Source organism: Camelina sativa, chromosome 9 (assembly GCF_030686135.1).
Source record: "Camelina sativa cultivar CO46 ecotype springtype chromosome 9, ASM3068613v1".
NCBI lineage: Eukaryota > Viridiplantae > Streptophyta > Magnoliopsida > Brassicales > Brassicaceae > Camelina > Camelina sativa.
Genome location: NC_141888.1, coordinates 41,847,239 through 41,873,426, shown reverse-complemented (window position 1 = coordinate 41,873,426; position 26,188 = coordinate 41,847,239). Strand labels below are relative to the sequence as shown.

General features: G+C 33.8%; 2 protein-coding genes and 1 long non-coding RNA gene across 6 annotated transcripts; 2 read left to right on the top strand and 1 right to left on the bottom strand.

The window, feature by feature from the left end:
• Positions 1–823: 823 nt before the first annotated feature.
• Positions 824–3,820, top strand: LOC104714522 (putative GPI-anchored protein At1g61900). The gene is made up of 8 exons (XM_010431915.3): positions 824–1,338; positions 1,668–1,796; positions 1,902–2,483; positions 2,567–2,812; positions 2,937–2,948; positions 3,055–3,198; positions 3,291–3,335; positions 3,438–3,820. The coding sequence occupies exons 1-8, from the start codon at positions 1,266–1,268 to the stop codon at positions 3,509–3,511; spliced, it is 1,305 nt and encodes a 434-aa protein (XP_010430217.1). The 5' UTR covers positions 824–1,265; the 3' UTR covers positions 3,512–3,820.
• Positions 3,821–8,632: 4,812 nt separating this feature from the next.
• On the bottom strand, positions 8,633–10,479 carry LOC104714520 (uncharacterized). Of its 3 annotated transcripts, none has more exons than XR_015565735.1 (3): positions 9,801–10,479; positions 9,137–9,203; positions 8,633–8,978 (listed from the first exon to the last, which is right to left on the bottom strand). It is a non-coding gene; the product is annotated as an uncharacterized LOC104714520 (long non-coding RNA). The 3 variants fall into 3 exon arrangements; XR_015565734.1 differs by having other exon boundaries at positions 8,633–8,975; positions 9,801–10,184; XR_015565733.1 differs by lacking the exon at positions 8,633–8,978 and having other exon boundaries at positions 9,095–9,203; positions 9,801–9,939.
• An 11,195-nt stretch (positions 10,480–21,674) lies between these two features.
• On the top strand, positions 21,675–25,439 carry LOC104714519 (protein DETOXIFICATION 37). 2 transcript variants are annotated; one of them, XM_010431913.2, is made up of 7 exons: positions 21,675–22,228; positions 22,499–23,130; positions 24,251–24,307; positions 24,409–24,647; positions 24,761–24,879; positions 24,986–25,072; positions 25,175–25,439. In XM_010431913.2, the coding sequence occupies exons 1-7, from the start codon at positions 21,923–21,925 to the stop codon at positions 25,238–25,240; spliced, it is 1,506 nt and encodes a 501-aa protein (XP_010430215.1). In that variant the 5' UTR covers positions 21,675–21,922; the 3' UTR covers positions 25,241–25,439. The 2 variants fall into 2 exon arrangements, with proteins under 2 accessions (XP_010430215.1, XP_087320944.1); XM_087464818.1 differs by having other exon boundaries at positions 21,738–22,228; positions 22,495–23,130.
• The last annotated feature ends 749 nt before the right edge of the window (positions 25,440–26,188 follow it).

Genomic DNA, 26,188 nt, shown 5'->3' with positions numbered 1-26,188 from the left:
AGCACGACGAAAACTATCAGAAAGTAAAAAAAAAACCTCAATAAATATATTATATATACTGTATGAAAAGGAAATCTAGAGTATTTTATTAATTTACAGTTTTTTTTTTCTTTGTGTCAACTACTATAATTTACCGATTACTAATTTTTTTTTCATATTTTTCCCTAACCGACCTATTTTTTGAATTTCGTAATTTAAAAGTTGACTTTTGATTAAGATTGTGAAATAAATACACTCTAGATAATCGTGTATGACTTTTGCCCATAACTCTATTACACTAGCGACGTAGATCCTAAAATGTCTGAAATCAATAGTACTAAACACTAATTCATCTACACTACTAATTCACTTTTGTACTTTGTAGAATCGATTAATATATTATACTGGTTTACAATTATTCCTTTAAATTATGGACCAAAACTTAAAAACTGAAAATTATGGGCAAGAATGTAAAAGAGTTATTTATTTATTTAATGTAACAACATATTTAGTTGAAATTAAATACAACCACAATAATAGCCTTACTTTTATATATATCACATATCTTTCATGTCCCAAAGTCACCAAGTTATAAATGCTATATATCACACAAGAAAACCAGTTTGAACCGATCTAAACCAACAGGTTTAATAACAGCTTCAAAATCCACAGATTTGGCTCGTTATGAACATTTCAATCGAGTAGATACCGGTTCTACCAATTCGTAGTAGTAGCTGCATTAAATTGATTCCGGTTTTCTAATTAGAGAAAAATCCGGTTAGGATACCGTTTCGGGTTTAATTTCCGGTTATTAAAATCCGGAGAGAGAGAGAGAGGAAAAGGTGGGGAGGGAATTAAATGGGGGGTGGGAGGAGTAAATAATAAATGCTCTCAAGCGCTCTCTTCGCTTTCTCTCTTCTCTCTTTGCTTCTTTCACAACAGACTGTGTTCATTGCTTGTGGGGTCTTCTCTCTCTCTCTCTCTCTCTCTATTTCTCTGTGAAGACGAAGAAGAAAGACAGCTGTTTCTAATTAAGGTTCCCACTTTGTTTTTGTGTTTATCTTCTTCTTCTCTCAACCCAAGTTTTTTTCTTTTTTTTTTTTGGGTGTGTCCAAAAATTGTTCTGTTTCTCGGACTTTCTCAATAGTGGGAAAAAGACAGAATCTCAAAGTAAAGTCTTTCATTTGTCCAAAATCCAAAGCTTTTTGAAAGAGACCATAAGAGACAGTGCCTTGTGATCTCTCTGTCTCTCTCTTTTGGGGGCTCGAGGAAGAAGGGAGTAAATAATGAAGAGAAGGGCTGAGTTTGAGATGGGTTTGTTCGTGGTTCTTCTTCAATCCATGCTTCTCTTCTCTCTATGTGAGTTTTGATTTCTCTTTGCTTTTTATTTCTTTCAATTTGTGGTTTTATGAAAGGGTTTCTTATTATGTTTCTGTTTGATAGATAAAGTTTGAATCTTTACCTGAAAATCAAGCTGATTCGAAAGATGTAGAAATTGATTGAATTTGTGGTGAAAATGTTGAACTTAGCTGGGGTTTAGAAGCTTCACACTTCACAGTGTTTTGGTTAGGTTACTTAGATTAGGGTTTATAGATGCTCTAATTCTTCAGGGGTTTTGATCTAGTTTAGGTTAAACACAAATTTAGTAGAAGAAGTGTGATGATTTGATTACCTTTTTATTGGTTTAGGTTCATCTCAGAAACCTGAGGAGTTTTTACCTGAGATATCGCCAGATACTTCTCCTCAACCGTTTCTTCCTTTCATTGCACCTTCTCCAATGGTTCCATACATAAACAGTACCATGCCAAAACTATCAGGTTTGTTATTGTTTTATAACCTGATCACATTCCTCTATTGAGATTTGCCTTTGGTATCTATGTGTAGAGCTCTTTACTAACCGGTCTGGTTTGGATATTTTTCAGGGCTTTGCTCGCTGAATTTCACTGCTTCCGAGAGTTTGATTCAGACAACTTCACACAACTGTTGGACTGTGTTTGCTCCGTTGTTAGCCAATGTGATGTGTTGTCCTCAGCTTGATGCTACACTCACCATAATCCTTGGTAAAGCGAGCAAAGAAACTGGTCTGCTTGCTCTAAACAGAACCCAGTCTAAGTACTGTATATCTGATTTAGAGCAAATCTTGGTGGGCAAAGGCGGTTCAAGTCAGCTTAATAAGATCTGTTCTGTTCACTCGTCGAATCTCACTTCTTCTTCTTGCCCTGTAATCAGTGTTGATGAGTTTGAAAGCACAGTGGATACAGCAAAGCTTCTTTTGGCTTGTGAAAAAATCGATCCTGTGAAAGAATGTTGTGAAGAGGTTTGCCAAAATGCGATACTCGATGCTGCTACGAATATATCTATTAAAGCATCTGAACCTTTAACCGATAACTCAGATAGGATCAATGATTGCAAGAGCATAGTACACCGCTGGCTTGCTACTAAAATTGACCCTTCTCGGACTAAGGAAACTCTCAGAGGATTAGCAAACTGCAAAATCAATAAAGGTAAAAAAGCAATCTGATTTTACTTTTTTAACTTTTTGATTTTGGGTGAACATTTTTACATTGTTGTGTATTTTTGGTTTCAGTTTGTCCACTTGTGTTTCCTCACATGAGGCATATTGGCGGTAACTGCAGTAACGAATTGAGTAATCAAACGGGTTGTTGTCGTGCAATGGAGAGTTATGTGTCTCACTTGCAAAAGCAAACACTTATGACTAATTTGCAAGCTTTAGATTGTGCAACCAGCCTTGGGACTAAGCTACAGAAGCTTAACATAACTAAAAATATATTCAGCGTTTGTCATATCAGTCTCAAGGACTTCTCTCTTCAAGGTTTTTACTTTATTCCCTCAGCTTCTCTCTTTTTTGTTACATTCCTTAAAGTTCAAGATACATCTTTAACCCGTGTGTTTATCTTAACGTGCTTGATGATGCATTGTGGTTGGATTACAAACAGTTGGAAACCAAGGTGAGAATTGATTTCTTGGATTTTTATTTTCTTGTTCATCATCTCAAAAAACCTGAAAACCATTTTTTTTTAACTTGAATATTTTTGTTCTTTTTTTGGTTTAAAGAATCTGGATGTTTGTTACCAAGCTTACCATCGGATGCAATATATGATCAAGACACTGGGATAAGCTTTACCTGTGATCTTAATGACAACATTCCTGCTCCGTGGCCTTCATCTTCTCAATCCTCAGCCTCTACCTGTAAAAAACGTGCGTAGTTATCATATTTAGCTTCTTGATTTTCCGACATTTCGCTCTCTTTTTCTAAGGTTGCATTCAATGTTGTTTGGTTCTTTTTACAGCTGTTAGAATCCCGGCTCTTCCTGCTGCTGCATCCTCGCAACCCCGTAAGTTTTTTTCCATCTTACATACTGCATAAAGAGAAGAACTTTGTCGGTTCTTTCGAGTAATCTGAGATGTGTATTCTCTTTTTTTTTTATCTCTCTCAGGTCTCTATGAGGAGGGAGTGAAACGTTTGGTGATCTCTGTATTGTGTATGGTTATTGTGATGTTTCTGTCATAGTACCAGAACTAAACCGGATCAAGTCCTATATCAGACCGGTTTACTAGTCAATAGCTGTTCTTTTGTAGATCAAACCGGTACAGTGTCAATGCGGAAGTCGTATGTTGACATGATCGGTTCAAGTGTTTGGGTTGTTGAGGTATAAGTTTCGGAAGTTTTTATCTTTAATTGATTCATGATTCTTGAAAAATCCTTTTTAATGTAAAGAAAAAGGTCGTGTAGGGTTTATCGTAAGCTTTATTATATATTTATTTTCTCTACATTGTAATTTTTATTTATATATTAGACTTGAATAATTTGTTTACTAAATTCATTGTTCTGAGAATTTGTCTATGCAGTAATTTTGTGGAAATAATCTCACTCTTAGGAGTACGACCATTCATGTTTGTTAGCATCTCTTTTAAGACCCACAATTCAAATGTTTTTGTGTAAATTCAAAGGGTACGGTGAATAGTTTAACAAAGATGGGTTGGTGATAGTTTAACAAATATGGACCCAAAAACATTTGTACTCTTTGATTAAACGGTTCAGATCTCACATCGAATTTTTGGTAACCACCAATCACTCATCCTAGTGCCTGGGAAAGCACCATAATTCACAACCGGACAATCCCATCGATGTACATACCGTTAGTTTCGGGACGGTGAGTCGGTGATGAATGTTACATCCATTAGGACACGGTACCAACTCTTGGTGTGAATACTTTATGTTTAAAAGATGAAGCATGCCACGATGCCAGTAATCATACACGGTTTCGACAGGCCCAATTACTTTATACTAGTCATCGACTAGATCGTGTACGAAAAAGCTTTCAGTGACATTGTTTTTGGTTTTTTACTTTGGGTAAATTGTGGACTCACTTGTGCCAGGGATAATTTATATAAGTATGATTTGTTGTCGTCCATACTCCATAGCCAAGACTTTTTAAGTTTTAACTTTTAACCATTGGCTTAATTCTCATTAAATAGAATAGCAAAAATATGTATGTGGTGGCATTGGTCAAAAAGCCCATAATTGGATGCCTTAGTCTAGACTCTAATATGGGGCTATGTTCGGCTATGTGGGCCTCTTTTTGTCTTTGATTTTTTTGGCATGCAAATTATTGGTTTTTTTTTTTATCACAAACAAATTTATTGGTTTAGCCATGTTTTTTTTTTAAGTTTGTTTTTGACAGTGTTTTAGTCGTGTTTTTTAATGGTTAGATCATTAGAGGATAAGTGGGCTCTTCTTTTCCCCTTTAATTAAAGGACTTCACACATTTTGGATGACTTTTACAAGTTTCTTTGTTAAAATGTCATGACATATAACACTACAATTTGTTATGTGGTAAAATAGCATGCATGTGGTTGTTTTTTTTCAATAATATTCCAAATTGGGTGTACAGAAAAAAAAAATGATGTGATATAAGATTATATTATGCAAGTTGTTGCAGAAAATGTCTTAATATATTACATAATACAAAAGTATAAGTTAATTTATTATTTTTTGTTAAAAATCATACAAGTTAATTTTAAAAAATATACTCCCTCCGTTTCAAAATATAAAATATTTTAGAGAAGCTTTTTGTTTCATATAATATAGGATGTTTTCAAGTTTCTATGCAATTTTTAAATTAGTTTAATATTTTATATTATGCAGTATTGTTTTTAATTGGTTGAACTTATTAAAAGTAAAGACTTCTTAATCTGCGTGATTTAGTTAAAACATCCTATATTTTGAAACGGATAGAGTATATATCATATAAAATTAATTAGAAATTCAATGTTTCCTTTAGCATCAGAAATCTATCGCCTTTCTCTATAACATTTTTTAAATAATTTTAAAATGAAATTTACTTTTCATAAATATTATGAATAATCTCATCAAAACAAGTACATATTCTTATCTTTAAGAAATTGTACTAATGGGTTTGTTGTTTTTTTCCTGTGTTTTGGACACTTGGATTATATAATATAAGCCTGGTGAGGTGGCAAAAAGAAAAACCTCAACCACTTCTTACAAAACGATACAAAGTTTCAATTTTCTACTCGAGACTTATCCACAATTGTGCAATAAAACAACTCCATTACTTATTTTATAGACGATAAAAAGTTCCAATTTTCTACTCAAAAAACTTATCCATATTCATTGTTATTCAATACAACGTGGACACAACAACGCCACAAGATTCTCGAGTTCTTGGTCTCACATGAATAGATATGAGTACAGTTTACATAATTCCAAGTCCGCATATGTATGCATTAATTACAACGTAGGCTACTAAATATAGCAACCTACAATCATAATGTTATGGTTTATCTATGGCAAAAGTATAGTATTTGGTAGATGCATTGGCTAGAAAACAGTTCAGCTATATCGATCTGTCAATTCACTATAAATTTATAACGCTGACGGATCCAAGATTCTGATTTAAATCTGATGATTAATAATTGAAATTATGGTTTAATCATTGTTTTACTTGTAGTGACAACTCATTAGCAAATTCTATATCTTTTCCTTTAACTGGACAAAGTTTGACTAGAGTCACTAGACTCTTGGTAAGATATAAAGTTAATCTTATCTAAAATTTATGCTTTCTTAATTTGTTTATACAGTAAAACCACATTTTAAAAATCTTTTATCTAGGCGAGAATCGTATAGTTATAAATCTTCATTGCTAAAAATAATCTAGAATTAAGTAGGACATTGGATAATTCCATCATTCCGTATTGGACTGAAATTATTATTTAATTAGAGACAAAGTGATGTTAAGTTGTTAACTATGTGATATCATCGTGATGTATTTGGATAATATGCAACTTTAGTAGTAATAAGAATTTAATTAGTAAGTATTTGATTAAGAAAGACGTACAGTTAATATAATGTGAGAGTATAAAAGCTCCCCATGTGGCATGTCAGATAGAATTAACTTCTCGTCTTTGATCTTTCATTTTTGCATCAAACACCTGTTCTGTCTCCAAACTCAAGATTGAATTTGAGTGTGCACAATAAAATATCTAGATTCTTATGTAATTGGAGAGTTTCGATGCGTCCAAAGTCCAAAGTTATTTATTCTCTTTTGTTTTAAATTAAGTTTTATAATACTTCTTAAAATTATTTATTTCATATTCAAAACGACTTTGTTTTGGTTCCAAATGGCATCGTATTGAATCAGTCATGTGTATGTCATCCATCTTATGGCAGTTTAGTCATCATAAATTAATGGTTGACTAACACATATAGATCAATGTTAGTTTTCACATAATACATTGTATAAAATTTGATCTTCACAAAAGTTGGGGTTGAAAAATGCATTCGATTGAAATACATGTATAAAAAGTGCATTTGTCTTAATATGAGAGGCTAAATTTTAATTATTAGTTAAAATTTAATAAATAACAAAATATATTAGTGTAATACTCATAAGATACCGTTGGATATGCTTTAACTACATTGAACGTTGATATGATAGAAGAATCTTAACATTGTGGTTGATATGATAGACGAATCTTAGTATTGTGGTCCAGTAAAATTGAGAGAGATCCTGACAAAGAAACACTAATATAGTTCATATAAACGCCGAACTAATGCAACAAAGATAAATACCAAAGTTCCATACATATTAGAAATGGACCATGATGATGATCTTCGCGATAAAGATCTCGGCGACAATGATCATGAAGAATAACCAATGGTTAACGATGGTTAGGCAATAATAAAATCACTATTTTAGTAAATGATGCAGAGAAGAAGAGTGACATTGATCCACAAGAAGCTCAGCAAACTCTTGAAAAAAAAAATATTTTCATTCTAAAAATATATATATATATATATATTTAGATGTACTTATTTAAAATATATTTTATATTTAAAATAACACTGTTTTGAGTCTATATATATAGTCAAAACTGCGTTGTACTGGATTAACCATTTGTCATTTCAACTGTCTTATGACGGTTTAGTCGGCGAAAATTAATATTTAATTGATATGTCAATGTTAATTTTCACAACATTATAGAAATTTTAAATTTTACAAAGATCCGGATTGAAAAATCCATTGTAGTGAAGTATATGTATAAAAGCGTGTATGTCAAAACGTTCGGATTGATATTAGTCGTTTTTCCACGGTCCATTTAAGTTGGAGATACTATGCATGTATTCCCCATGATGGAATTGGCATTAGACTTTCTATTAGCCAAAAGATATATTTATCATTTAGATGAGACATAACAAGAATGCAAAGCTGTCCTGAACAATATTTTTTGAAAATCAAAATTTAAGCTAAAGCGTTGATATATGTATATATTTGAATATATTTGTAAGCATATTATATTATTTCAGATGTATAAAACACGTCTAGATTGACGCTATCAATTAAATACTTTTATCAATTTGTAAGAAATCCTCTAATCTAACAAATAAAAAATACATATGCAAAATGTACGTACCGTACGGTCTCCTAGTGATCAGTAATTAACGAACCAATATCATTGACGCCTTGACGGACACAAAAGTAAGAAGTAATGTTATTTGTCTTTTGAAGAATCTCTCCCAGACCAAAAAGTTGATTGGACGAACACAAACACCAAGTGGGTCTGGGTTAGGTTTGCTTTTGTTTTCCCACAATTGAATCGTTTACCTCCGCTGACTGCTAAATTGGTATATACGAATACGATGTTCTCTAACAAACAAAAGAAAGATATTAGTCAAATTTAATTTATAAATATATCCTTTAATCCGGCCTTGATCTCTAAATCTCTTCTTTACGACTTAACCCATGAAGACGAACGAAGAAAGCAATAGTTCATGTGCCCTAAACTCAATCATGAAAGCTGGAGAAATACACATAAAGTCAATAAAGTAATGCATATACTGTACATAGTAGTAGACTAGTACTTACTAGTAGTCAAAATTGTGGACTTTCGTGAGACTACATTTATTTTGTAGCTTAGGCAATCATTGTGGACGGAAATTAATAATCTGAAATGTCCAAACTCTTAGGGCATCTTTAATGGGAGAACTTTTTTTTGTGTTCTTAGATTAAATATATAGTGAAAATAATCTAAGATCAGTTGTTAAGATCATAGGTAAAAATAATGGGGGAACTAATTTTGATGTTCTTAGAATAAAGATATAGTGAAATTTTTATGAAACAAAACATATATTTCATACATAAAGCTTCAAGAATCTGATTTTATTTCATACATAAATTCAAAATACAATATAACTAGCAACTGTCTAGAAGACTCCAAACTAAAAGACACCTGAGAGTAAGGTTTCTATAACTAGCTGAGGAGTAGAACAACCCACCTCCATGCACAATTGCATTCTGCTCAATGTGCGATCAGTCAAAGACTCTCTGCTGCTTGGATTCTCATGGTGAAAAATCTCACGAGAAGAAGAAGCTTTCCCCATATGACGGAAGAAGAAGTTTCTCATGGTGAAACTTAGTAGACAGTGTTCCAGTATGACGGAAGAGCCATAACTGCTAATTTGTAAGCAAACATTGTAAAGACAGTGAGATTCCATAAACTTAAAAAGAAAAAAAGTTTAAACCTATTCAGAACAGTGGAACTTGCAACAAAACAGATGTTCACGTAGTGAAAGAGTTCTAGTTAAAATGAGAAGGCATTATCTGTATCATACAAATCCAGCTCCCCAAAAGAAGCAAATGCATCCTGAAGCTTTTCATTTGTTGTGAGTCTAGATAGACCTATTCACCAAAGATACAAGAGTACATGTAATGAGAACATTTTTGATCTTCAGGCCTAGAGGAGTCTAATAAAGCAAACAAATACATTTCAAGGTAATCTTCTGAAAATCATAGTTAAGAGATACAAACTGCAGAATCAGTTTATAGCAATCTGCAGGAACAACTAAGTGTAGTACAGAAACTAAAGTTGGCTTGTGGTCATTCCCTTTAAAGCGCATATACCAACCAAGTATAGCTTTAGAAAGGAAACAAGATTGCAATAGCACTATTAGCTAGATCAATTCCCGTCTCTATTCTGCCATTATCAAACTTAAAAGTAACAAACTACGCTAATACTATATAAAAAATGTCTTGATGATTCTGTTCAAGTTTCAAACAAGTTAGTAATAAACCAAAAAAATGCAATTCCAAGCTACAACTACAATCTATATAAATAGTAAAGGAGGATATCTTCTCTTGCAAGATGGCTCAGTGGAGACACAAATCAAATTCGGATCATCACTCACTGCTAATACTATCAATCGACTTCTCATCTTATAAACTCAAATTATCCATTTCCCATTGCAAAGTCAAGGATTGAGACAGAGAGAGACGAACCGTCAAACGAAGAGGGACCTTGAAGGAGCAGGAAATGAAACCCGGGTCGACCCGGTTGACTCGGATTCCTCTGAGACTAAAAACCTCGTAGAAGCTTTTTCCTTCCCGTGAAAACTCTTCTTCCAGCAGCCGCGGTGCCTCGCCGCCATCTTCTTCAACCTCATCGCTCAGTTGCAAAATAGCGTAAGGAGAAATCAGAGATAGCCTAAGAGAGAACAACAGACTCATCACCTAAATGCGATATCGAACAGAAGGAGAAATCGCCGGAATACTAGCTTTCGCCGTTTTGGAGAGAACGAAGAGAAGAAACGATTTCGATCAGAAGAGAAATGAAATTTTTTTTTTCTTTGCAAAAAATCTCGACCAATCACGTGAAGCCACGTCGAACGAGAACTGGGCTTAAATCAGTTCTTATTTAAGATCAAAAAAATTGATCTAAGCCCACTTTTGCTTATTTTTATTAATTTTTTGCTTAAAAACACCAAAAGTGTTGTGCCGTTAATGATGGCCTTAGCGAAAAACAATTTCATGAAGATACTATACAAAATTAATACTAATAAAACTTTTTGATATTTTCTCACACACACACACCATAAATATGATATTTTCTTGAACGAGTATCGAAAACGAAGTTTGTTTTAAACTTGTGATAAAAAAAAAAATACGTACAGACTTCACTACTTAAGGTACTCTACTTGATTGGGTTTTTAATATTGTCACAAACATTGAAAAATCAAGGTGTTCACTTATATTTTACTGCAACAGACAAAATTGATCAATTTATAACTTTTGTCGTCGTTTTCAAAGTTCCAAGTAAGTGGTAAGTGATACTATTGAACTGTGGATTCGAAAGTATCACTTATGATAAATAATTGGCGTTTATGAGATCACCGCGTTTGCGGTTATAAGTAACGGGGTTGACCAAATGTGTCTCTCTACGTGATTTTGATATGAAGCACGAGTTTGGCGTGTTTTTTTTATTTTATTGGCTTATTATTATTGTCCGACGTGGCATTCTCTCGTAAAGTAGTTTTAACTAACTACTGTACACAACTCTCATCTTCTTTACGTTTTTTTCCAAGTAATTCCTCGAAGCTGTCCCCAATTTTTGTTATTGTCGATAATGCCCTTTCTTTCTGTAAAATTTGTAACACATTCTTTCGTAGCTTGTAGTTTTTTTTTTTTTTTGTAAAACTCAATATTTAATGCCGATTTTAAAATTATTCATGCTTTAACCTATACTTCCAAAGGTTAATTTTGATTTTGCTCGATTTAAGCCATGTTTTGTGACCACTTTTTCTAGAAATGTAACTCCCAATTTCATTGATTATTCATAGAATAAAAATTAAATCTATAATTAAACTAACTAAAATAGTAAACTTACGTAATATTTTGTGTATAGGAAATATGGATAGGAAAGAAAAATAATTATCAGCATCTTATAAACTTTTATGAAACGACTAGCTGTTTGGTTTGCAGCAGAATTTTACTCACTTCTCTCTTCTCTGCAAATAATGGAAGCAGATTCCGTGTTGAATCATACTTTTTCATATTTTGGACTAATCTGCAATAATACAAACAAAATTTTTTTCCATATAATACGAAAATTAAAATTCATTTTTTTGCTTTAACATGAAAACTCAGATCTTTCACATCTCTGCTTGGTCTAAGAGCCGGTTCTGGTTACACATATTGAACTTGATATACATTATTAGATACTGCCATACTGGTTAGGTTGGACATATATCGATATTGTCGATCAAGAAGAGTTAGGCACAAGTTCAGTTTATTACTTTATTAGGTGTCATGCACTAGACCATAAACAAGTTTATAATTTGGTTGATTTAGACGATAAGTTCGATAAACTTTTGGCATTTATATGCATAATACGCCAACACTTATATATACAAATACTAAACATGTCTCTGGATACGAAAATCTATATGCAACTCAATGATCAAAGATCCAATGATACTGTGACAGACACGTATCAGTTATTACTACCTCAACTTTTCGTAACAACTAAATTGATAAATTAAAGTTCTTTAGCTTACCAAAATAGTTTGTCATTTTCCCCTTTTCTGGTATTTCCTTTGAGGCATTTGTGGTTGGGGAGATACAAAAATATATATATTAGGAATGTTCATATATGTAAAGGAAGATTTGATTGATACAAATCTCTCCTATGATTTATTCTCATTAACTGTTCAAATATTCTCTTACCATTCATGTGAATATGTCTGTGTATAAAGTGTATCCTTCACGATCAATAACAATTCATTCAGTCTCATATTATCATATGGTATCAGAGCAATTAGCGATACCGCACAACTCAACTCTCAAAATTTTCTTTTTTCTCATTCTCTTCATTTTCGCCATGGCTGCTAAAACCATCGCCGTTCCTGACACTCCCACCCTTCTCAGTGTCAACATGACGAACGTTACTCGTCTTACCGCCACCAACTTCCTTATGTGGAGCCGTCAAGTCCATGCACTGCTTAATGGCTACTCTCTTGCTGGATACCTTGATGGATCCACTGCTGCGCCGTCTCTCACCATCACCACTGACGATGGTGTCGTTAAACCAAACCCCAACTATCTGCTCTGGCAACGCCAAGATCAGCTCATCTACAGTGCGCTGTTGGGAGCCATTTCTGTCTCCATTCAGCCTATTCTCTCCACCACGGTGACCTCTGCCCAGATCTGGTCGAAGCTCTCTCTCACCTACGCAAATCCTAGCCGTGGTCATGTTCAACAGATCCGTCAACAAATTCGTCAATGGAAGAAGGGATCCAAAACAATTGACGAATATGTCCAGGGTTTTATGACCCGCTTTGACCAGCTGGCTCTCCTTGGCAAGCCTATCGACATTGAAGATCAAGTGGACTATCTCATTGATGGTCTCCCTGAAGATTACAAGCAGGTAATTGACCAGATTCAGGCCCGTGATGTGTCTCCCTCTCTCACGGAGGTTCATGAGAAGTTACTAAACTATGAGGTTAAGCTCCTTGCCTTGACCTCCAACTCCGCTGATCTCCCTATCTCTGCCAATATGGTCCGTCATCACGCTCCTAACAACAACGGCAGTCGATCCACCTATCCTCGCGGTCAGTCTCGTCACTACCGTGGCTCATCCCATCACCACGCCTCTCATTCCCGACAAGACGCATCTTCCTCCCGTGGCTACCAAGGAACATGTCAGATCTGTGGCATCTTTGGCCACAGTGCTCGACGATGCCCACAACTTGGCATGACCACTCCCTCCATACCTCGTGCCAACTTTGCTGGTGTCCCATCGTCCGCCAACTCCTGGGTTCTTGATTCTGGCTCCACTCACCACATTGCCTCTGACCTTGCTAACCTCTCCTTACATCAGCCTTACAACAGTGGTGAAGAAGTTGTTGTTGGCAATGGTGCTGGGTTACCGATAACCCATACTGGTTCCACTCTCTTACCCTCCACTATCAAACCCTTGAATATTCGCAATGTCTTATATGTTCCGCAAATCCAGAAAAATCTCATCTCTGTTTATAAACTTTGCAATGGCAACTAAGTAACGGTGCAATTCTTCCCTTCATGTTTTCAGGTGAGGGATCTCAAAACGGGGACCCTGTTATTCCAAGGGAGCGTCAAGAATGAGCTCTATGAGTGGCCTCTCTCGTTGCCTTTCGCTTCTACTTTCACCACTGTCATCTCCAATATCAAAACCACACCCACAGATTGGCATTCAAGATTAGGCCACCCATCCTATCCAATACTCAAAAATATTATGTCATGTTTTTCTTTACCACATTCTGGCTCAGTCTCGCAATTACTCACTTGTAGTGATTGCTCTATTAATAAAAGCCACAAACTATCTTTTTCACAAACATCTATTTCCTCAACTCGCCCTCTAGAATACTTATTTAGTGATGTTTGGACATCTCCAGTCCCTTCCATTGACAATTATAAGTATTACCTTCTCATTGTTGATCACTTCTCTCGCTACACCTGGCTCTATCCCCTCAAACTCAAATCTCAAGTTCGGGAAACCTTCATTCGCTACACTGCTCTTGCTGAAAACAAATTCCAAACAAAAATTGGTACCTTATTTTCTGATAATGGTGGTGAATTCATAGCACCACGCGAATTCTTGGCCTCTAAAGGTATAACTCACCTTACTTCTCCCCCTCACACCCCTGAGCACAATGGCCTTGCTGAACGTCGACATCGACATATTGTCGAAACTGGTCTAACTCTTCTCACCAAAGCTAAACTTCCTCCTTCGTTTTGGACTTACGCCTTCGCCACAGCTGTATACCTTATCAACCGAATGCCTACACCAAACTTATCTCTCAAATCGCCATTCCAGCTCCTTTTCAAATCCGACCCCAACTATACAAAATTAAAAATTTTCGGCTGTCTTTGCTTCCCCTGGCTTCGTCCTTATACCACAAATAAGCTTCAGCCCCGCTCTCTCCCATGTATCTTCCTTGGCTACTCCTTTACACAGAGTGCTTACCTCTGTTTTGATCCCATCGCATCTCGCCTTTATGTCTCTCGTCACGTACACTTTGACGAAACACGGTTTCCCTATGCTCATATGCTCACTCCCTCTTCTACCTCTGAAGTACTATCCACCCCTACACCCATCTCTCCCACTTCCGCTATCCTAATTCCGACAACGACGTCGCCACTTGTACCGGCTCCTTCTGCTCTGTTGGGAACCCCACAGGTATCTTCGAACTCCGATTCCTCTCCTGATGCATCACCTCTGGGTTTGTCACCTCCGCCGTCGCTATCTCCTGCGACATCGTCAGTTCCCGACAACGGTACTCCTTCCTCTCATTCACCCTCGTCGGATCCATCATCGCCTCGCTCTCCGTCTCCACGACTTGATATTTCCCCACCACAAGAGCACAGCCCAACTACGTCAGGCCCAACAACACCAATTAATTCTTCTGAGGCCCAGTCAAGCCCAACAAGCTCCTCCATCGACAACTCGACTTCTTCCTCTACCTCGTCCCTCGTCGCTCCTGTAATTCCACCTCCACTCGAGAATCTCCATCCGATGAAAACGAGTGCCAAGAACAACATCGTCAAACCAAATCGGCGGTTTGGTCTCACTGCTATTGTCTCCACCGACAACATTGAACCTCGGACTGTCACACAGGCTCTTAAAAATCGGTGGTGGCGAGGATCGATGTCGACTGATTTTGATGCTCAGGTGCGAAACCACACTTGGGATCTCGTACCACCTCCCAAGAATGCCAACATTATCGACTGCAAATGGATCTTTCGACTCAAGTATTTCCCTGATGGCTCCCTCGACAAATATAAATCACGACTGGTCGCTAAAGGTTTCACTCAACAACCGGGCATTGATTATTTTGAAACCTTCAGCCCTGTCATCAAAGCCACGACAATTCGCATTGTCCTTGATACAGCTGTGAGCCGTGACTGGAGCATCCGACAAATTGATGTCAACAATGCATTCTTACAAGGCAACCTAGACGAAGAAGTCTATATGCATCAGCCTGAAGGCTTTGTTGATCCTGACAGTCCCAACCACGTTTGCCGACTCCGCAAAGCCCTCTATGGCCTTAAACAGGCGCCGCGAGCTTGGTACTTGGAGGTAAAGCAATATCTTCTCACAGTTGGTTTCACAAACTCACTCTCGGACACGGCTCTGTTTGTTTTACACCAAGGTGATCTTTTTCTCTATCTCTTGGTGTATGTCGATGATATTATTGTTACAGGCAACAACACTGCAGCTGTGGAACACACCATACGCACACTTGCTGATCGCTTCTCACTCAAGGATATGGGCAATCTCTCGTATTTTCTTGGCCTTGAAGCAATTCGTACATCACAAGGGCTGCATCTCAATCAACGCAAGTACACCATTGACCTGCTCCATCGCATGAAGATGCAAGATGCAAAGCCTGTAGCTACTCCAATGGCCTCTTCGCCAAAACTCACGATCAATGGCGAGTTATACAATGACCCGAAAGCTTGCAGAACTCTTGTGGGAAGTCTGCAATATTTGTCTTTCACCCGTCCTGACATTGCGTTTGCTGTCAACAAACTCTCTCAATTCATGCACTCTCCTACCATGGATCATTGGCACGCAGCTAAACGGGTTCTACGTTATCTTACCGGCACAACAACATACGGCATCATGTTTCGCAAATCTAATCCTCTTCGCCTCCATGCCTTCTCCGATGCAGACTGGGCTGGCGATGCTGACAATTATGCTTCCACAAATGGTTATATTCTCTATCTAGGTACACACCCGATATCCTGGTCATCTAAGAAACAGAAAAGCATTGTACGCTCCTCTACAGAAGCTGAATATCGAGCAGTAGCAAACACCGCATCTGAATTTGTTTGGGTCTGTTCTTTGCTTCATGAACTGGGTATTCGTCAATCACAACCACCGGTTATTTACTGTGACAATATTGGTGCTACTTATTTATGTGCCAATCCTGTTTTTCATTCACGGATGAAACATGTGGCTATTGCTTATCATTTTATCCGTGACCTTGTCCAAAAGGGAACTCTACGTGTTGCTCATGTCTCAACCAAAGACCAACTTGCTGACTGTCTCACCAAACCTCTCAGTCGTCCTCAGTTCTTACTTTTGCGCGACAAGATTGGTGTCTCCAAAGGTCCACCATCTTGAGGGAGGATATTAGGAATGTTCATATATGTAAAGGAAGATTTGATTGATACAAATCTCTCCTATGATTTATTCTCATTAACTGTTCAAATATTCTCTTACCATTCATGTGAATATGTCTGTGTATAAAGTGTATCCTTCACGATCAATAACAATTCATTCAGTCTCATATTATCATAATATATTCCAGGGCTAAGAATAAAAGTAAGAGTATTCAATATTTCTATCTAAGTGACCAGATTCAGTATCTTTGTTAATTGTTCCATGCGAATAAAGTAGTTAACGGTACGTTTTCTAGAATCTTGTATAGTATATTCCAAAACCTTGTCATCGATTAGACTCGAATTACAATATGTGGTGGTGGTATTCCAAAAATTATCTTGGAGTCTCTCGTGCAAATAATGTGATTTCATTAGTTTTACATGTGTAGGTGTGAATCAATATCGACCATAAATAATAACAACTTTTAAATATCAAGTAACAGTTCTTGAGTATTGATGGGTTAGTATACAAAACGAATTTTGTGATTTGTTGTAATATTGTAATCACTTTCGAATCTTTTATGTGGGGATCCTATATTTTTATTTCGTACTACAAAAACAAAAAAAAATTGCAAGTTGATTTTTTTTTTCTCTCTTGTGTTATCTAAGTTGAATATTATACTATCTTAAAAGTTAAAACCTGATATACGAATGTTTTAACTTTCATTATTAATCGAAGTGCAATATAATGGAGGACAAGTATTTTTACTTTTAGTTGCAACACCACTAATTAAAATTATAATTTTCCGTCTAGTTTTTTAGAAACTTTATCATAGAAAAAATACTTTCTGATTATACTATAAATTTTACTAAATAAAGAATGATAAGATTATTTACTTTATAATTAGAGTTATTATATTTTACACTGCACTTCTTTTTTTTTTCCGTTACACTCCGATAAAATTGGAACGATACACTATACTCCTTAGAAAAAAACAGAACGAAATATTAGAGTAAAAAATTGATCTATTTTGAAATTACTTAGTAAAAAATTAATGAATGTATTGGAGAGATGGTCTTATATTAATGATAAGAATTTAATACTTATTAAATTGACAAAAGATATATTTTAGTGATGTTATCCTCACTTTGTGTGTTCCCCATAAGTTTCAAAAAAATGGAAAATTAACAAACTATTTTTTTTTTTAAGTATTTGTATCATGCAGTATATTTCATTGTTAGTGAAATTTTTATGTAAAAAAGACTATGATATATTTTGAGACAAAAGGAAGCAAAATAAATTAATGTTTGGCTGGAGATATCACCTTTTCTTTTTGTCTAGTATAATTTTTTGCAGCTCTTTATAAATTCCTAGCCTAAATTTCTAAGCACCATGGTCCATAATAATAATAAGGTCAGAGATACAGTTGGATGGTTTGAACGTTCTATAAATGGTCCCTCGTGTCGTGTGTCTTGTTTACTACTCACTGTCTCACTCACTCACACAATTATATTTTGCTTTTCGGATAATCTGCTTAAAAGGAGTAACACAGCTGCTTGATAATATGAATTCTAAAGAAAATCCAAAATTGTCACTGTTTACGACGATGCGACTTGGATGGTTTGCTTACTTTAATTCAGTACTACTTTAATTGTTGAGAACTCAACACTTAATTAAACTAGTACTAGTAGATCTTATGTAATTAATGGTCATAATAAATATTGAGTGGGATGAGTCAATGATGTATTGTCGCATTGTAGCAATTAGCATAAACGCAACCGGTCTATTATTTCCACGTCTTTACGGATTCTCAAATGCATGCACTATTCATGATACTTTACTGTAATAATATGTTAATTTGAATCTTGTTTAAAAAGAAGTGGATATGTTTTTCCTTTCTATAAATTTATATTATAATTTTTTAAATAGAAGAATAAGAAATGGATATTCATAGATCTTTTATCCAAAACAAAAAAAAATGGATATTCATAGTATGTTTTCATTAAGAGATCAACGCGAGAAATCACGAGGCCAAAATAAATAAGCATACACATCCCCCATGTTATATGTCATTTTCGTATATATTTTGTATTACCTAATTTTCCTTTTTCATAAATACATAATATGAATAGTAGAAATTAAAGTTGCACTCACTGACCATTCAAATTGTTCCAACCATAATTTGTGTCATCTTTAATACTCTTCTTTATCAAAATGATAATAAAAAATATTACACAGATTATTTTAAATTTTACTATCAATCTATCTATAAAAAGTTCAACCAATAATAAACCAAACTGTAGAATAAAAAAAATCTACAACATATAAATATTAATTAATTAGTTTGGTATGAAATATAAAAATTACTCTTTTGCCTAAAACACATCACTTAATAGTTAAGACCATTCCCAATATATATTTTTATTTTTTTACTCTAAAATAAAACATGGTTTTTGTGTAATGTATCATTCTATTTTTTATTCTAATATAGAGATAGTGTGAAAAAGTAGAGTTAAGAATAGAGTTACTCTAAATATCGAATAATTCGATCATTTTGTCTTTTAGAGTAAAATATAGAGTAGGATTAAAACAAATATTACTCTATAATAAAGTTTTGTCTCTAAAATCAAATAGGCTAGGAGATGTCATAATATGATACAATGAAATTTACGTAACTAAATCTACCATTCAATATCTAAAATCCTTATTTTACATGATTATTTCAACCCCACACAATTGTTATCAACACATATATTTAAGTTGTCGTGTACCAATCTCATTTCTTTCAATTACGCACCAATATTATAAGTGTTACTAGTATTACGATCACCACTCACTCACACCCCGATCTAATCTTTCAGTGTTTAGAATATTTTAGATAATTATTTCAATTAATTATTTATGAAAGGTGCCCACTACCTTTCCACATATAGAACTCCGGTCCTGTATGTAGCTAGAGTACAAGGACAATTTTAATGATGTAGTGGCCTCAAAAATAAATAGTCCCTCTCGTTTTTATTACTTGCTAGAGATATTTTTTTCGTTTTATATTACTTGCCATTCTTATTTTTAATGTAACTTTTACAATGAAATTCTAAATATAATCTTATTAAACTAACACAATAAATTATTTGTGAGGTTAAATTTATTAATTTACACAATTTCTTAATCTACGTAAAATTCTTTCAAATGATAATTAAAAAAAAACAGAGGGAGTATATATGAAATAAAGCTCCAAGCCCAAGCAATCTTTACTTGGATTTTGGCCGGCTCTCGTTCCAACCACTTGGTTGTTTGTAAATTATAAGCACATGAAGACAATGTGATTTTTCAATTACTTTCCCAAATTAGTCTTATCTTAAAGTATGACATTGTCATATTCGATTTAACATACAGAGTAGTTAGAGGTTCATATGAGGTCATTAAAAAGTTATCAATGTACTCTCGTTCTTTGTATTAATCATTAGGTTACACATATGGATTTTTTCCCCCTCTGGTTTACACATGAATTAACTTATTTTATTGGAGTTTAGTCGTACGTAATTGGCAAAACCATAAATTTACAATATTTTTTTTTTTGTAATTGATGTAAATGAAACAGATATTCATTTTAATTTTAATCGAAACAAATATATACATTGACAAAATGTAAATCATTTATTAAGTAATACAAATTATTTTTACATTACTTAACAATAATACAAATATATAAAATTAATTATGTAAAACATTTTTTTTTTTGGTAGTGTGTGGGAATGAAACAACGAGGACATCATGAAGTATCCTTGTTAGATCCAAACTTTTCAACTAGGTTGGGCCAAAGAATATGAACTGAAAACCTAAATTAAAACAATCCGATAAAGAAGGATTAAACGAAACTAAGATCCCAGCAAAATAGTTGGTTAGAACTTGAGGCTTATACCTGGAGAACCAAATCGAATCCAAATCCAGTTACCTATATTACAATTATAAACTTGAAGATATTAGTTATTTATAGACCAAAATAACAAAAATACTCAAAATAACTAAATATATGAAGTCCTTAATCATATTTGTTAAAATTTAACCAAGTTTTATTTAGATTTAGTCATTTATATAACTTTCTAATATTTTTAATATGCAGAACTAAATCGACTATGAATAATAATCAGTAGTTTTTTGTATTGAGTTTCCCTTGGACCTTATGTTTGATACAACTGAATAATAATGAGTAGTTGAAGTGTTAATCTAGATTCAAATGGTGTGAGTTACCAAAATCCCAATTCTTGTGAAGTTGTGACCAATCTTCTGTGTGCTCAGTTTTATTTATCATTAAACTTTTTAAAAATTGTCAAAATGTCACATAAAAGTAGTTATATATATATAGTTTGTAACAGAATATTAATAAAATAAAAAGAATCTTAATTTAATTACAGATAACGATTTTTTTACAGCAGTGATTTTGAATATGTTTTTTTTATCATTAAATAAGATATTGATAGAAGGAGTTAATTTATCCTTTCTTTGATTTAAGAAAGTTATTGTCAATATGAATATATGATTAATTTAGAATCATAGAATTAATCATTAAATAAGATATTATTAGGAGGAGTTAATTTTTTCTTCTTTTTTTTTTTGTCAACAAAGTTGTTAATTTATTTTTTATTTGATTTAAGAAAGTTATTGTCAATATGAATATATGATTAATTTTGGAAGTTTACTAATTATATATTAAACTAATGATTTCATTTGATTTGTAATTTAATTAACAGATCTAAAAAGTAATTATAGATTTAATTAAAAATGTCAAAATACAAGTAATAAATATAACAAAAATCTTCATATATCTCTCAATTATATATTCACACAAAGAAAATTTAGTACACATTTTTTTTTTTGTTATTCTTAATTTATCTCTTTCTTTTTTTTTTTTATAAAAAGGTTCTATATACAATAAAATACTTTTACGAAAAAAAAAATTATGGCAAAGTGACAATATAACAACTGTAACCGATGCGACTAGCAATGACAAACCAAAAAAAAAAAAAAAAAATTAATGGTAAATTATACAACACTCCAATAGTTAGATTATTGGGTCGTGACATCAATATCAAGCGTAATTTGGCCTCGTTCAAATACAACATAGTACGATTGTAACAAATAATTCCAAAAGAAAATCTAACAGGGTTAAAACTGGTAAAACTCTCTTTCCTCGTTACTTCATTTCCATATATATTAACATAATAATTGGTGTAGTAAAAAAAAAATAATAATAATTATTATTATTTATTTCCGTCAGCACAACACGGCAAAAGCTCTCACATTATATAACTCTGCCATAGTTGCAGAGACTCTCACACAAACAACACACAGAAACCCAAAAAAAAAAAAAAAAAAAAGTTAAAGAGAGAGAGAAACACTATAATCGATCGTTCTTCAGATTTATTTTCGATACTCCCAATAATAATATTTTTTTCTTTTTTTTTTCTCGAAGGCAAAGATGAATTCAGAATCGTTAGAAAACCTCCACCGTCCACTGATCGAATCGTCTAAATCGTTCATTGATTATCGTCTCGAGACAGTGTTGACGGATCAAGAGTTACCGTATTTTCGAAAGATTTATCTGGCGATGATGATCGAGATGAAGTTTCTCTTTCATTTGGCTGCTCCGGCGATCTTTGTTTACGTTATCAACAACGGTATGTCGATTCTCACACGTATCTTTGCCGGTCACGTTGGTAGCTTCGAACTCGCCGCCGCTTCGCTTGGTAACAGCGGATTCAATATGTTTACGTACGGTCTTTTGGTAATATATCTCTTTATCTCCTTTTTCTTTTTTTGCTCTACATTTATAATTTTAAGCTAAAAATATATACTGCAAAAATAATAATAAATCTAAAAATTAAAAATGATTACAGTTGTATATTATTGAAAAGCCTTCAAAATTTCTTGAAATTTGACTAAATTCTAACAATCATTTTTTTTTTTCTAGGCCTATTGAAAATTTCTTGAAATTTAAATAAAATCTAATCTATTTTTTTTTCTTGAATTGTTTTATTTTATTTTGGGGAGATAGCTTGGAATGGGAAGTGCAGTAGAGACGTTATGTGGTCAAGCACATGGAGCACATAGATACGAAATGCTTGGAGTTTACCTTCAAAGATCAACGCTGGTTCTAATCATAACATGTCTACCAATGTCACTTCTCTTCCTCTTCTCAAATCCAATCCTCACTTCACTTGGAGAGCCGGAACAAGTCGCAACATTAGCTTCAGTGTTCGTCTACGGTATGATCCCAGTGATCTTTGCTTACGCAGTCAACTTCCCGATCCAGAAGTTTCTCCAAGCGCAGAGTATCGTCACTCCGAGCGCTTACATCTCAGCCGCAACGCTCGTGATCCATCTCGTTCTCTCGTGGATAGCTGTGTACCGTCTTGGTTATGGTCTCTTGGCTTTGTCCTTGATTCATAGCTTGTCGTGGTGGATCATTGTGGTGGCACAGATTGTTTATATTAAGATGAGTCCGAGATGTCGTCGGACTTGGGAAGGTTTTAGTTGGAAAGCTTTTGAAGGTCTTTGGGATTTTTTCCGGTTATCGGCAGCTTCTGCGGTCATGCTTTGTCTTGAATCTTGGTACTCACAGATTCTTGTTTTGCTCGCCGGACTTCTCAAGGACCCTGAGCTTGCTTTGGATTCTCTAGCTATCTGGTAAATGTTTCTAACTTTTTTTTTTTTAATTTAGATTTTTGTTTTTTTATCAAGAACTTTATGCTTTTATTAAAAACAATTATATTTCTCACTTTTTTGAGACGTAACCAACGTAGGAAATAAATTGCCAAAAGTAGAAAATTAATTTGAGTAACGTCTAGAATCTATTAAAAGTGTCCACGAATTTTTAGCATTAATATTTGCTGTAATAAAGTTTTAAAGTTGATATTTTGCGATTTCTTTCCACCTTTAGTTCAATTTTTTTTAAAATTCTAATGTTTGCACTTAAAAAAAAAATGTCTTACTTTTTCAGACCTAACAACATGCAGGCATATAACTTGCTTTAGCAAAAAAAATAAAAATAAAAGAGGAAATTATTTTTTGAATAAAGTCGAGAATCTAGTAAAATTGTCCACGAAATTTAGCAATAATTATTGCTGTTAAAGTCGTAAAGTGGATAATTAATTATTCCCAGTTTCATATAATTAACGATAAAGACAAATAATTTGTTGTAGCTTTAACCAAAAAATAATACTATACTATAATTTGTCGTATTAATGTGAAAAATTAATTATTGTAGTGGTTAATTATTTAAAGTATCTCTGTTTAAAATTTAGTATTTTAATTGACTATTTTTAACTAAAATAATTTGATTTCTTTCTTTGTTTGTTTTAACATTTTTATTGTTACCTTCTGATACTTAACAACACGGTTTGGAAGAAGAGAGAATGAATATGTCTAAAATCTAGTAAAATATTTTCCATGAAAATTAGCTGTTAATTTATTTATTTCCATGTTTGATATACTGTGAACATGGGACATATATAACTTGTCGCGTTATGGTCTGACATTAAACTGTAATAATTGTAGTGGTTAAATAATTAAAGTTCTTTATGATTTCTTTCTTTCTGAAGAGTTGAAAATGACGACTCCTACCTAAGTCCTATTCCTCAACCTCGTCATGTCTCTTTCTTATTCAGTAGAAGATCACTAAATTTTTTTGTTTTGTTTTGTTTTGTTTTGTCTTCATTGTGTCGTTTTCAATTAGCAAAAACGGCACACATTTGCAGATACCAAAGATCAAACACTTATATTTTTCTTACTTGTTCTGTTTTTGCAGCATGTCAATTTCTGCAATATCGTTCATGGTATCCGTTGGATTCAATGCAGCTGCAAGGTTGGTACCAACATTAATTTTATTTAGAATTCCAAGATAAAACGATACTTTATTTGTTTTTGTATCCGTTACTAATTATAATTGCCTCAATTTATGTATAGTGTGAGAGTAAGCAATGAATTAGGAGCCGGAAACCCGAGAGCAGCTGCGTTTTCCACAGTCGTGACGACGGGAGTATCTTTCTTACTAGCGATATTCGAAGCCATCGTGGTCTTATCGTGGCGAAATGTCATCAGCTATGCGTTTACTGATAGTCCCGCGGTGGCCGAGGCCGTTGCGGATTTATCTCCCTTTCTAGCCATCACAATTGTCCTCAACGGGATTCAGCCTGTTTTGTCAGGTAAAAAAAAGAAACCTCACATTTCACATCAAATCTTCATTCATAATAAAGATTTGGAGTAGTACTCTTAATTATCAAAATTCAATTTAATGTTTTTTTGTACAAATAATTAGGTGTTGCGGTTGGATGTGGATGGCAAGCATTTGTGGCGTACGTTAACATTGGATGTTACTACGTTGTGGGGATACCAATAGGCTTCGTTCTTGGATTCACTTATGATATGGGAGCTAAGGTGAATTAATAAATACTGTATTAAATTTGGTTTACAATAATGGTTACATGCTGTATTTAATGATAAAGATTTGTAATATTTAATATGTATGTATGATATGATGCAGGGTATATGGACAGGGATGATTGGTGGTACATTAATGCAGACGATAATCTTAGTTATTGTCACTTTCCGAACTGACTGGGACAAAGAGGTAAACACTTTATGTTTTATAATGAAAAGCGTCAAGCACAAATTAATGGAAGGATTCATTGAATAGTTAGTATTAATAATTTGATTAATTTTATATGTTTAGGTTGCGAAAGCTTCGAGCAGATTGGACCAGTGGGAAGAGAGCCGTGAGCCGCTTTTGAAGCAATAAATTAAAAATATGATTTTATTTGTTGTATTTTGTTTTGGGAGTTTTGAGGTCAAAATGAAATCAAAATTTTTGTTCTCCCCCAAAATTTGGCGATAGAGGAACACATGAAAGATGCAGACTCAATTGTTAAACTCTCGTTTTTCAATCGAAAAATGTATGTCGCTTTGTTCATTATATATATGATTTGGAAAATTGAGTTTTTGCGAGTGTTGTGATTGTGTGGAGTTTCAAAAGTGAAAAGAATTTGGGTTGGTTTTTGTTTGGAACGGTGGATATAGATAAGAAAGCAAAGTTGTGTAATTCAGTGTAAGAGTGAATATATTTTATATCAAAGAGAATTGAGTTCTTAATTTTTCTTTACAAGCAAAATAGAGTCGACAAATATGTCTCGTGGACATATAGAGTCACAAGCATTATTTGTCTCGACGACAATTAATATGTAACTATCAGCAGTTAGGACCAACAGTGGTCCAGTCAATCTACAAACCGATAATTTGATTAAAAATTAAACTTCAAACTTTTATGAAAACTAAGAATTATATTCAAACAAGAAGGAAATACAAAATAACAAAAAAAATTGATGTCAACATATCCACCAAATGTAGGTTCAATTAGTGATAAATTGAAGATATAATTCAACAAAAGAAACAAAAACAAATAAAATAAAAACATGATTTCGGAAACTTTTTTGAGTGACCGCATCTAGCACATATTAGCCGGGCCGGAGATCTTTTTGCAAAACCGACGACACTTGATCATTCAAAAGTTCCAAACCACTTCATCACAAGAATTTTTTTTTTTGACAAAAACCTGGCAGCCAATGCCTAGGACGAGACTCAGGTCTAAACAAACTTTGTGCTTTCCACACAACATCTAAAAAACTATAGATACTAATTCTAATAATCATGATTAAGCCCTTAGCAACAAAAGCTTGGAACTTGTGAACAA

What these genes read in the sequence shown, in the direction of transcription:
- LOC104714519 (XM_010431913.2), top strand. Translation starts at nt 21,923, where the DNA reads ATGAATTCAGAATCGTTAGAAAACCTCCACCGTCCACTGATCGAATCG. An exon ending in TGTTTACGTACGGTCTTTTG is followed by an intron (nt 22,229 to 22,498) that starts GTAATATATCTC and finishes TTGGGGAGATAG; the next exon opens with CTTGGAATGGGAAGTGCAGT. An exon ending in GATTCAGCCTGTTTTGTCAG is followed by an intron (nt 24,648 to 24,760) that starts GTAAAAAAAAGA and finishes ACAAATAATTAG; the next exon opens with GTGTTGCGGTTGGATGTGGA.
- LOC104714522 (XM_010431915.3), top strand. Translation starts at nt 1,266, where the DNA reads ATGAAGAGAAGGGCTGAGTTTGAGATGGGTTTGTTCGTGGTTCTTCTT. An exon ending in CATGCTTCTCTTCTCTCTAT is followed by an intron (nt 1,339 to 1,667) that starts GTGAGTTTTGAT and finishes TTATTGGTTTAG; the next exon opens with GTTCATCTCAGAAACCTGAG. An exon ending in TACCATGCCAAAACTATCAG is followed by an intron (nt 1,797 to 1,901) that starts GTTTGTTATTGT and finishes GATATTTTTCAG; the next exon opens with GGCTTTGCTCGCTGAATTTC.